This window comes from Nycticebus coucang, chromosome 14 (assembly GCF_027406575.1).
Source record: "Nycticebus coucang isolate mNycCou1 chromosome 14, mNycCou1.pri, whole genome shotgun sequence".
NCBI classification, from domain to species: Eukaryota; Metazoa; Chordata; class Mammalia; order Primates; family Lorisidae; genus Nycticebus; species Nycticebus coucang.
Window position 1 is genome coordinate 66,801,275 of NC_069793.1, and position 12,985 is coordinate 66,814,259.

The following is a 12,985-nucleotide window of genomic DNA, read 5'->3' on the forward strand; positions in this document are numbered from 1 at the left end:
AGGGTTCTCCAGAGAAACGGAACCAATAGGGTGTGTGTATATATACAGCCATGTGTCACTTAATGAGGGGACACATTCTATACATTCTGAGAAATATGTTCTTAGGCAATTTTGCTGTCGTGAGAACAATACAAAGTGTATTTACATGACCATAGGTGGTATAATCTACTATACAACTATCCAATGTGATATAGCCTATTGCTCCCAGGCCACAAACCTGTACAGTATGTTATTGTATTAATACTATAGGTAATTGTATTATTTTTTATTTTTTTGAGACAAAGCCTCAAGCTGTCGCCCTGGGTAGAGTGCTGTGGCATCACAGCTCACAGCAACCTCCAACTTCTGGGCTTAAGCGATTCTCTTGCCTCAGCCTCCCAAGTAGCTGGGACCACAGGCGCCCGCCACAACGCCCGGCTATTTTTTTGTGGTTTTTTTTTTTTGGCCGGGGCTGGGTTTGAACCCACCACCTCTGGCATATGGGACCGGCGCCCTACCTGCTGAGCCACAGGCGCCGCCCCCGGCTATTTTTTTGGTTGCAGCCGTCATTGTTGTTTGGTGGGCCCGGGCTGGATTCGAACCCGCCAGCATAGGTGTATGTGGCTGGTGCCTTAGCAGTTTGAGCCACAGGCACCGAGCCAAGGTAATTGTAATATAATGTATTTGTGTGTCTAAACGTAGACAAGGTATGGTGAAAATAAGATAATTTTATGGGATCATCATCCTATATGATCATTGACTGTCATTGACTGTCATCGTCTGTCATTGACTGAAATGTTGTTAGGTAGTGCATAGCTCTCATATACAAATATGGGAGAAAGAGGGCAAGAGATATTTATTCTGAGGAATTGGTTCATATGATTGTAGAAGTTGAAAAGGCCCAAGATTACAGGGTGAACTGGCAAGCTAGAGACCCAGAAGAGCTAACAGTGTAGTTCCAGTCTGAGTCCAAAGATCTAAGAAGCATGAAAATTGTTACATTTCTAGTCTGAATGCCGACAGGCTCAATATCCAAGAAAAGCTAATGTTCCACTTAGAGTTGGAAGGCAAGACAAAACCAATGTCACAGTTGAAAGGCTTGCCAGGCACAGTAGCTCACACCCATAATCCTAGTACTTTGGGAGGCCAAGACAGGACTACTTGAGCCCAAGAGTTTGAGATCGGCCTGGGAAAAAGCAAGACTGCATCTCTACCAAAAAAAAAAAAAAGTAGCTGAGCATGGTGACAGGTGCCAGTTTTCTCAGCTATTCAGAGGGGCTAGACAGGAGGATCACTTGACCCCAGAAACTGGAGGCTGCAGGGAGCTGTGATGATGCCACTATACTCTAGTTTGGGCAACAGAGCAAGATCCTGTCTTTTTTTTTTTTTTTGGATTTTTGGCCGGGGCTAGGTTTGAACCCGCCACCTCTGGCATATGGGACCGGCGCCCTACTTCTTGAGCCACAGGTGCCGCCCGCAAGATCCTGTCTTAAAAAATATATATATTAAAATGCAAAACACAACAACAACAAAATCTCAAAGATAGGCAGGCAGAAAGAATTCTCTTCTTATTTGGGGGAGGGTTAACCATTTTGCACTTTTCAGGACTTCCAACTGCATTACATGAGGCCCATCCACATTAAGGAAGGCAATCTGCTTTAGTCACTGATTTAAATATTATTCTTATCCAGAACCCATTCATCATAAAAACACTCAAAATAATGTTTGACTAAATATTTAGGCTCTCCATTTCCCAGTCAAGTTGATGTGTAAAATTAACCATCACTCTCTCCTAGTAATTCTTCCCCAGAGGGAAGACGACGTACCTTTGGGGGAAAAGAGATTTACCTATATAGATCTTGGTAGCTCCAAGGAATTTCATCATAAGAAGGATGGATAAAACATTAGGATAAGGATTCTTGGCAGGTAGTCTGACAACAGACCAAACTTTCTATCATTGAAGCCCCATTCTTATCTACCAGTTTTTACACCTTTTCCTTGCCAAGAACAATAACAACAGCAGCAGAATCAATAATAACAGCAAGAAAAAAAATTAACTGTTTGTTATTTCATCTGATCCTGAATTTATGTGCTCATGTATTCATTTTATACCCAGCGTTTATATCTTTGTAACTGTAGTCCCTCGCTACTCTATACTTGCTTAGGATTTAGCCACTAATCTTCATGGATCACTTAAGGGCAAGGACCATGTAATATTTATCTCTATGTTCCCAGGGTTCGATCAAAGGATGGGTCCAATGTAGTGTTAAGTGAACAATGTATGTAAAGTAAGTAAATGAATGTCTGCAGTGACATTATCTCATGTAAGAACAGGTGTTATAGGGAAAACATTGTTATAAAAAGAGCTGAGGAGTTTGAGACCAGCCTGAGCAAGAGGGAGACCCAGTCTCTACTAAAAAAAAAAGAAAGAAAGAAAGAAAAACTAAGCCAAGAGGATCACTTGAGCCCTAGAGTTTAAGGTTGCTGTGAACTACAATGACACAGCACTCTACTGAAGGCGAAAAAGTGAGACTCTGTCTCAAATTAGGAAAAAAAATAAAAAAAGGTTTGAAACACAGCTCTACATCAGTTGAATTGATCCCAAACAAGTTCCTTAACCTCTTAATTCTTCAGCATCTTTACCTGCAAAATCAAATGATAATATCTCCCTGGCTTGTTAAGAGGAATAAATTAAGTGATACACTCAGCATAATGTACTGAATATAGTGGCCACTCAATAAATGTAGTTATTCTCAATTATTATGAGGCAATTGAATATCACCAAGTTTCACTTGGAGGCAATTAGTTCTTAAATCGGTTTAGAACTCAGATCTCCACATCCTGTACTAGCCACTGAAATAAAATTGTCAGCGGGATCTCAGTCTTTTAAGAACCCATATGGGTCAGAGATAGCAACAAATAATTTATACGTAGTATGGTAGATGAAATACCAGAATTGTGTACAAAGCATTGTAGTACTACGAAAATGGGAATTAATTCTGCTTAGAGAAATAGCAGCGAAGGTGACACTTTAGTGAGGGCGGAGTCTAGGGCGATTTCTGGACACCGAGTCCCCGTAGCTGCCGGAACCAAGGTGCTGCGGTAGTTGAATGAGTTTCGGTCGGATATCGTTACCGGACCAGATCAAGGCCATTCTATCCGTGTTTTCAGACGCCTAGGGATCGCGGCTGGTGGGGCACAGTTAGAGGCTGCTGTAGCAAAGGATGAGCGGAACCTTGGAAAAGGTGAGGGAGAGTCCACGCCCGTAGCGCGCGGAGAAAACGGTAGGGAGAACAGGGCTGAAAAGTGGCGGCGCGTAGACATCCGGGCACGAGACACTGGGAGAACAAGGCCCTTCCCAGCAGCCCATGCGGCGCTGAGGAGGTTGCGTCAACTCCTCCCCGACCCGGATGAACGCGGCTACGCTGACCCGCGCCCCGCCCAACCTGCTACCTCTGGGTCTGGTGTCTGCACCTGGTCGTCAAGACCACGGAATACTGTCCCGATAAATTGTATAACCGTAGGCAGATCATTTTAGTTTTGCATTTAGTCATCAATTTCCGGAATTTTTTCTAAGAATACAGTTTTGAATTGCTGAACTGATTAGGGAGTGTAGCTACCTGGTGATAACGACAGGGTAATAGTACCCTACATTTTTATTTTCAAGACGTTATTTAAGTGACGAACCCGTGGAAACCTGTCATTAAGGCCAGCATCTAAAGATAAAAGGGCATATAGAGTCTCTCCAAATCTGATGCCAGTGTCCCTTCCAATTTCTTTATTACTGCATTTACTCTTGAATTCAGCCCTTCTGCTTTGGCCAGCTAACCTCTTCATTATTTGTCTAATGCTGAATTCCTGAAGCCTTCCCACTTGGAATACCCTTTCCCTTCTCGTCACCTATTCAAACGATCTATCCTTCAAAGTCCAGCTCAGATCTTTTCCATGAAACTTTTCTGACAGTGCAGTAGCTATTCACAAGTGGGATCATAGCTCACTATCGCCTCAAACTCCTGACCTCAAGCAAGTCCTCATGCCTCAGCCTCCTGAGCGGCCAGAACTATGGGCATGCACCGCCACACTGGCTCTGCCTGTGTATTTTCTGAATTATTTGGTTTTATCTTTTGCCACCTAATTGTATGCAGTCTTGTAACCACTCTTGCCTCAATCTGTCATGAAGTGTTAGTACTTTACATTTATAAGGAAAACCATGGGATTTGGTCAAGGCTGAGTTCTGTCTCTTGCTAGCTGTATCACTTTGGGCAAGTTATTTAACCTCTCTGTGCTTCAGTTTCCTATGTGTAAAATGCATATAAAGATCCATAACAATGTAACTGTTGTAAAGGTTATGGAGGATAATGTAAGTAGGAGTACTTTGTACAGTGTGAAGGATAATGCAATCAAGAAGATCGATACTATTTTTTAGTTAGTAAACTTTCATTTGATCTTCACAATATTTAAGAGATAATTCTGGCAGACACAATAGATGAGGAAATGAAGTCCCTGGCATAGTTGCTGGTATGTAATACGGTCTTAAATGTTCTACTGAATGCCTTGAATGAATGAATGCCTTGCTCAACAGCCTCTAAGTGTGGTACTAAGATTGGAACCTAGATTTCCTATTTCTTCAAAGATCCTACTGCTGTTCCTTTTTATTTTATTTTATTTTTTTGAGACAGAGCCTCAAGCTGTCACCCTGGGTAGAGTGCCTTGGCGTCACAGCTCACAGTAACCTCCAACTCTTGAGCTTAAGCAATTCTTTTGCCTCAGCCTCCCAAGTAGTTGGGACTACAGGTGCCCGCTACAACGCCTGGCTATTTTTTTTTTTTTATTGTAGTTGTCATTGTTGTTTGGCAGGCCCAGGCTAGATTCGAACCTGCCAGTTCTGGTGTATGTGGCTGGCACCTTAGCTGCTTGAGCTACAGGCACCTCGCCTTTCTCTTCTTTTTTTAAAAAAGCTTTTTCAGAGTTGTGGGAATCTAGCTACGTTGCCCAGGCTGGCCTTAAACTCCTGGACTCAAGTGATCCTTCCACCCCAGCCTCCTGAGTAGTGGGGGCTACAAGCATGCACCGTAATTCCTGCTGCTTTTCCTTTTCTGAGTATTTCTTATCTTCCTAATTTGATAATAACCTTGGATTTCTACCTTCCTCACTAGAACATTTTGTGGATAAGCAACTGAATTTTCCTTTTGTTTGTACCTACCCTGTAGTGTATTTGGCTTAAAGTAGGTACCTGATAAATGTTGAATGAATAAGTGAATGAACAAATGTCAATGTTACCCATTAAGTACATAGTATAGCTGGGACTAGAATTTCTAACGCTAACACAATGCTCTTTCTTTGGGTCTCAAAGAAGTTTTTTGGCTGCAAATCATCTCAGATCATATATGTGTGAGAAGACTAGCTTTACTAGAATAAAACGGGATGAATCCTGTGTTTCTTTGGGTCAACAGAAGGAATATAGCAGGGATGGATCCAGATGAGATAGTAATGCTGATATTCATTAGATCCAAGAAAATGTACTGATTGATCAGGCTGGCAGGATGGGTCTGGGGAAGTCAGAATGTACCAAGGAATGGGCAATGACTCACCTGCAGAGTTATTTTTCACAGAAAATTAATGGCTCTGGAGTGTCAAACTCAGTTCTGGTTGCCACTCACCCTTTGATTACCGCTGTTTTCCCAGGGATTACCATATCCATGACCATGCACAGGATTCAGTGAGGGGATGAGTGGTGGTCACTAATGGTATGCCAGGTTGACAGCCCAGAAGAAGCAGATTTAGGGACTGATCTCAGAGATAATAAGATGTTTTCATTTGAAAATATTGAAGGCTAGCTCAGTGCCTGTAGTTCAAGTGGCTAAAGCGTCAGCCACATACAATGGAGCTGGTGGGTTTGAATCCAGCCTGGGCCTGCCAAACGGCAATGACAGCTACAATCAAAAAATAGCTGGGCATTGTGGCAGGCTCCTGTAGTCCCAGTTACGTGGGAGGCTGAGACAAGAGAATTGCTTAAGCCCAGGAGTTGGAGGTTGCTGTGAGCTGTGACGTCACAGCACTCTACCCAGGTGGCAGCTTGAGACTCTGTCTCAAAAAACAAACAAACAAAAAAGAAAATATTGAAGGCTAAAGTGGAGCAGAGTTCATGTGAACAAAAAGTAGTGAAGGGGGTGAAGGGGCACGGTTTTCAGCACCCCAGAATGGTGGCTTTGTTTCATATGTGCTCCTTGAGGTATGAGGTCCTGGGACAGTAAAATTCCAGTCTCAGCTATAAGCGAGACTCAGGGGTTAATTCCTCCCTGCTTGCTAAAACAGCAGAGATGCAGGAGTTAATTCTTCCCTGCTTGTTGAAAAGGCCTTGAGAAATGATTCCCTGAGGTCCCTGCCAAGTCGTAGCTGGAGATTCAATACCTGTCTGAAGCTAAACTGTTGCTCTTCATTCCCTAACTTCAAGTTACACAAAAGTTTCATTTAACCTTTTAGGGAGGTGGGCGAACAGAACAGACAGGTGTCCTTGTAGTTTATCTTTAAGTTAAATGCTCCAGACTTAGAAATGACATGTATGTGCTTTGTAACGTTTATGCTGAGGAGAAATTTTTATCTCAAATAATGCTTTTCTTTATTCTTGCTTATTCTTATCTGATGAGTTTGGATATATAATACAGTGGATAAAGATGAACAATTGCTGTGGACCTGAGCGAGCCCCCAGTCTTCCCTTAATTAATAAATAATTCATTCCATCTGCAGTGATACCTCTGTGTTGTTGATTGGGCTAGTGGACAGCAACAAGGGGTCTGGGCACCCATAGCTTATGCCTGTAATCCTCACACTCTGGGAAGCAGAGGCAGGTGGATTGCTTGTGCTCATGAATTTGAGACCAGCCTGAGCAAGAATGAGACCTCTGTCTCTAAAAAATAGGTCGGCATCGTGGTGGGCGCCTGTAGTCCCAGCTACTCGAGAGACTGAAGCAAGAGGATCTCTTGAGCCCAAGAGTTTGAGGTTGCTGTGAGCTATAATGTCACAGCACTCTACCCAAGGTGACAGAGTGAGATTCGATCTCAAAAAAAAAAAAAAAAAAAAAAAGGCAGTGAGGAATTAGATAGTGGTGATGGTTGCACAACACTGTGAATACACTAAAAACTTCTGAGTTATCCACTTTAAAATAGTGAATATTGTAAGAGTCTTACTATGTTCCTCAGGGTAGAATACAGTGGCTATTCACAGGCATGATCATAGTGCACTGTAGCCTCAAACTTCTCATTTTAAATGAGCCTCCTGCCTCATCCTCCTGGGCAATGGCCAAAGCAAAAACTAGAAACAAAAGCAATTTTTGAAAGAACTTAAGAAAAGAAAACCTTGAGGCAATGATCATTGCCTTCAAATACTTCAGGGGCTTGAGTTCTTGTATGAAAAACAAGAACTGAACTCATTCGGTGTCATCCCAGAGTGAAGAACTAGGCTTAAACCATGGAAGTTATAGAGAGATCAGTTTGAGTTTTTTATGTAGGAGAACTTTCGGATAATTTTGAGTGTCTGAAAATGTTTCTTGACTAGAGAGATTTAAGTAACAGATGGATTGTTATGGAAAGAGGGGCTAGCAGTGGTCCTCTGTGTGAGCATAGTAGTGGGGGGCACTGACTGAGAGTGGGATGGCAGTGAGAAGGAGAATTTGAAGCTTCTAATGAATGAATCCATGTAGGGACTAGGCTTTTCAAGAATGTCTAAGATGAAAGTAACCTCCATAACAAGAATTGGAGTACAGATCAAAGTGTTGTTCATCTCAGGGAAGGAGTGAGAACTGCCATGTAATAGCAGAACTTTTTTTTTTTTCTAAATTTGGAGCTATAAAAAGGATTATGTTTATTGAGGGAAAAGGGATGCAAACAATGTAAAAAACAAAAGCTCATCTGGCATTTAATTAACTTTTTCTTCTCTGCTTGACAAATGGGAGTTGGATTTTATTTGTATATATTCTAAGGATCCTGATCTGCTCTTGAAATCCTTATATAGGGAGAAGCTGTGAGGCAGATGTTTGAAGCAATCTTTTGAGAGAACACTTTCACGGCAGAGTAATTGCTCGGTTCTGCCTACTTTTTTCCCTCTGCTTCATGTGTACTACACAATAGTTGTTGCACGCAATGGGGAGGCCCGCATTTAGGGAAAAGAAGCTCTGGAAGCCCACTTTGCCATCTCACATTGGTCTAGGTCCTTCATTATTTTGTCTAAGGCCAGAGGGTCTTTTTGATTTTCCAGAAATCCCGGGAACTCCTTCTCCATGAGCACTCTGAGGTCCTCCTTTGTTAAGTAGCCTTTATCCCTGGCAAATTTGTGAAACGTGAACATCATGGTTTCCATGGTGTGCTCCATCTGAGATGGCATTTTGGTGAGGTCTACTGAAGTCTGGGCCAAGAGGCGCGGCGGACACTAGTTGGCTGGGGCGTGGGGTTGTAATAGCAGAACTTGCTTTGCAACAGAAGTATCTGGTAGTGGAAAGAACCCCTGTAGTGGGGTCAGCTAGAACATGACTTATTAGCTATGTGCATTACACATGTTGATTCACATTTCTGAACTTTGGTTTCCTCTCTATACAATGAGGGTAGAAATATCTGTCTCAGAGCATGGTTCTGAGAGTTAGAGGAGATGATGTTTGGCTCATAGCATGTACTCAAAAACATGTTTGGATTATTAAGTTTATCACTATTATTATTATTTTAGAGACTTGTTCTTGCTATGTTACCAGGCTGTCCTTGAACTCCTGGATTCAAGGGATTCTCCTGCCTTAGTTCTCTTGAGTAGATGGGAATATAGGCATGTGCCTCTAGGCCCAACTGATAAAAGCTATTATTATTAGCATTTGAATTTCAGTAATATAAGTTGGAATCACTTTTTGAGTGGTAGTGTGGCAGAATGTAAAACATGGGCTTTGGATTCAGTCACACCTGAGTTTGAATTCCTGGCACCTCTTACCAAACCTATAATGCTGGGCAATTTATGCAAACCTCTGTTGTTTCCTACAAAATAGAATCATTGTCTCAATAATGCCTCTATCAGAGGGTTCCTGTAAAGATAAATTGAAACAATATGTGTAAAGAGCTTAGCACAAAGGATTTGCTCCATGAATGGTAGTAACAATGCTATTTTAAGCAGTGTTTATTAATAACAAATATATTCTGTTACTATTCATAAATCACCTCTCAAATGGTTGCCTCAGAAGCCCCGACCCACTGCTCTCACTACCCTACCCAGGCTCTGGTTTTTTTGATAGCTGTGTAGTCCTTACTCAGTTCTTGGCTTCACAGCTCATGGGACTGGTACTTTATAACCCACTGCAACTACTGTGTCCTCATTCATTCATTCACTGGCATCACTACCCTCTTCTTCCACTTGCAGAGCCAGAGCTGCTCTTCATTTGTGGATGGGGGGAAGGGGATTATTGTGGATACAGTCCCAAAATAGATTACTTTTGTCCTGATAGATAATGCTGAGCGTTGCTGGCAAGAGGAAGCACATTTCCCAGAGCTGACAGGAAGAGTTCACACATCACAATTTGAATGTCTTCCAGAAAGTTGTCAACCCTTAAGTCTGGCTTTTAGATAATTAAATTCTGAGCTATTGTAAAGACTTGGAAATCTGAACAATTATATAAAATGAGGAGAAAGCAGTCTCATCTAGATCTTTCTTCCTATCCAATACTTTTCTCTATGAAGTTACTCATTTAAAACTATATTCTGGGGCAGCGCCTGTGGCTCAGTGAGTAGGGCGCCGGCCCCATATGCCGAGGGTGGCGGGTTCAAACCCAGCCCCGGCCAAACTGCAACAAAAAAAATAGCTGGGCATCGTGGCTGGTGCCTGTAGTCCCAGCTACTCAGGAGGCTGAGGCAGGAGAATCGCCTAAGCCCAGGAGTTGGAGGTTGCTGTGAGCCGTGTGACGCCACGGCACTCTACCAGGGCAATAAAGTGAAACTCTGTCTCTACAAAAAAAAAAACAAAAAAAAAAAACTATATTCTGATTTCTTCTGTTTGTCAAGGTTAGTAGATCTTGGGGCTGGAGAGACGGAGAGTCATCTGCTCTAACTTCAAGATACATGGCCAGTGATGGGGAGCGAACATGGGGGACTGGCCTGAGTTCTCTTGGGGCTCCTAGTTCCCTACTCTGTCTTTTATACTGACTAATATTAAGTTAAGCATATTGTGCAGATACTTTACAACAGCAATTCTCATGACCCACAGGAACTGTATTAAAGGGCCGCGGCATTAGGAAGATTGAGAACCACTGCGTTACAGGGTCTTTTAGTATCTAATGGAGCTTTTTGGATTGTGCACACTGTGCCCTTCCTTATGTCTATTCATATCCTTCCTAATCTTCAGACCTCACATTTTCTGGGTAACTTTTCCTAAGTTTGATTTGTGTTTCCAACCGATTTCCTAAGCATTAAGTACTCCTTTTTTTATGTGAGACAAGGTATTAAAATAGTGGGCAAATTATGGACTTGGAAGTCAAGAGCTACATGCTCAAGTTTTTTTTTCTAATTGAGGCAGAGTCTTACTATGTCACCTAGGTAGAGTGCTGTGGCGTCACAGCTCACAGCAACCTCAAACTCTTGGGCGTAAGTGATTCTCTTGCCTCAGCTTTCCAACTAGCTGGGACTACAGGTGCCCAACACAATGCCTGGCTATTTTTTGTTGCAGTTGTCATTGTTGTTTTAGCTGGCCCAGGCTGGGTTCGAACCCGCCATCCCCAGTGTATGTGGCTGGCACCTTAACCACTGTGCTATGGGCAAGTGTATGGCAACTTTGGGGACACCTGTATTATTGACAGAGAGAGTGTCCTGTGATAGAGGTATAGTCTTTGAACAGTAAGACAGTCCTCTTAGCTACCTGTTATCTGTAATTTTTTGGAATATATCCTCTCTGGACCTCACTTGCCTCACTCATAAAGTCGTCTTATAGTGTTTTAAGAGTTAAAGAAGATTCAAGAAAGCCCCTCTTGTGGTAGTATGCATGGCAGATATGTAATAGTTGTTGATGGATATTAGAAAAAAGTTGATCAGGTTGGAAAGGGGAAACCAGGTGAAAAAGCAGTGTGGGAAGGGGACTTCAGTGTTTTCAGTATTTCCTATAATGGGCAGAATAAAATAGATGACCTTGGTTTACTTGGGTATTGGGTAATAACTATAGGATAGCTTCTTTGCTGGACAAGAGCCTTTGTATCCTTTTTGCTGTGTGTACTCTAGGTTTATAGCCTTTCTGAGAGAAGGTACTTGGAAGTCTATAAATGTTTAAGATTGTCCTAACGTGGCTGTTTTGTTGTAGGTGCTGTGCCTGAGGAACAATATCATTTTTAAGCAAGCCTTTTCCTTCCTAAGGTAAGGATATTATTAAATACTAACTAAATAAAGCTAATATTTACATTCTGCTTTATAGTTTACATAGCATTTTTCTTTCATCATATCCACTTATATGTCTGCTAAGCATCTCAAGCTTTAACTTCCCTGCCACCTTACTTTTTCTTGCTTCCTCTCCATTCTCAGTAAATGGCAACTCCATTTACCAAGGCCAAATATTTGGACTTCTCCTTAACACTGTTAATTTTCTAATTTTACACTGAATTCTTCAACAAAACTTGTTGGCGCTTTTTTTTTTAACTTTTGAACTATGTACAGATCCATTTCCTTTATTTATTATTTATTTATTTTTATTGAGACAAAGTCTCACTTTGTGGCCCTTGGTAGAGTGCTATGGCATCATAGCTCACAGCAAACTCCAATTCTTGGGCTTAAGTGATTCTCTTGCCTCAGCCTCTCAAGTAGCTGGGCACCTGCCACAATGCCCGGCTTTTTTTTTTTTTTGTAGAGAAGGGGTGTCACTCTGGCTCAGGTTGGTTTTGAACCTCTGAGCTCAGGCAATCCACCTGCCTTGGCCTCCTAGGGTGCTAGGATTACCAGCAAGAGCCACCATGCCTGGCCTCCTAATGCCTGGCTAATTTTTCTCTTTTTAGTAGAAACACGGTCTTGCCTCTGTTCAGGCTTTGATCCTGAGCTCAAGTGATCCTCCTACCTCGGCCTCCCACAGTGCTAGAATTACAGTGTACACCGTGCCCAGTCAGTACAGATCGATTTATTACCTCCAGTTTAGGCTTATGCTTTCTGCCTTGCTAAACCAGTAGGGACCAACTCCTCATCCCCTCATCATCGCTACTATCAACACCCTACCTCCTAACTGGTCTCCCTGTGTTTACGTTTTGTCTTCTATTCTTCATACTACAATCAGAATGATTCTTTTTTCTTTCTTTTTTTTTTTTTAGACAGAGGGTCTTAATATGCCACCCTGAGATTGAGTGCCATGGCATCATCATAGCTTAAGTAACCTCAAACTCTGGGGTTCAAATGATCCTTATACTTCAGTTTCCTGAGCAGCTAGGACTATAGGTGCCCACCACAATGCCTCGCTATTTTTTGCTATAGTTGTCATTGTTTTTAGCAGGCCCAGGCTGGGTTCAAACCCGCCAGTCCCAGTGTATGTGGCTGGTGCCCTAACCACTAAGCCACGGGCACTGAGCCATGCCTGGCTTTTTTTTTTTTTTTTTGTAGAGACAGAGTCTCACTTTATCACCCTCAGTAGAGTGCCATGGCGTCACACAGCTCACAGCAACCTCCAACTCCTGGGCTTAAGCGATTCTCTTGCCTCAGTCTCCTGAGTAGCTGGGACTATAGGCACCCGCCACAATGCCTGGCTATTTTTTTTGTTGCAGTTTGGCCGGGGCCGGGTTTGAACCCACCACCCTCAGTATATGGGGCTAGCACCCTACCCACTGAGCCACAGGCGCTGCAATGCCTGGCTTTTTTTTTTTTTTTTTTTTGTAGAGACAGACTCTCACTTTATGGCCCTCGGTAGAGTGCTGTGGCCTCACACAGCTCACAGCAACCTCCAACTCCTGGGCTTAAGTGATTCTCTTGCCTCAGCCTCCCGAGATGCCTGGCTATTTTTAAGAGACAGGGTCTTGCTT

The 12,985-nt window shown here is 42.6% G+C and overlaps 1 protein-coding gene and 1 pseudogene across 2 annotated transcripts in view; one reads left to right on the forward strand and one right to left on the reverse strand.

The window, feature by feature from the left end:
* The first annotated feature begins 3,093 nt into the window (after nucleotides 1–3,093).
* Nucleotides 3,094–12,985, forward strand: part of MRPL48 (mitochondrial ribosomal protein L48) — a 75,331-nt gene continuing 65,439 nt past the window's right edge. The window contains exons 1-2 of one of the 2 annotated variants that reach the window (XM_053560632.1): nucleotides 3,094–3,224; nucleotides 11,293–11,345. In XM_053560632.1, the coding sequence (XP_053416607.1) occupies nucleotides 3,204–3,224; nucleotides 11,293–11,345 (74 nt within the window). In that variant the 5' untranslated portion in view covers nucleotides 3,094–3,203. The remainder of the gene's footprint in view (nucleotides 3,225–11,292; nucleotides 11,346–12,985) is intronic. The other variant, XM_053560633.1, reaches the window with a different exon arrangement.
* On the reverse strand, nucleotides 8,039–8,358 carry LOC128565256 (protein S100-A10-like; annotated as a pseudogene).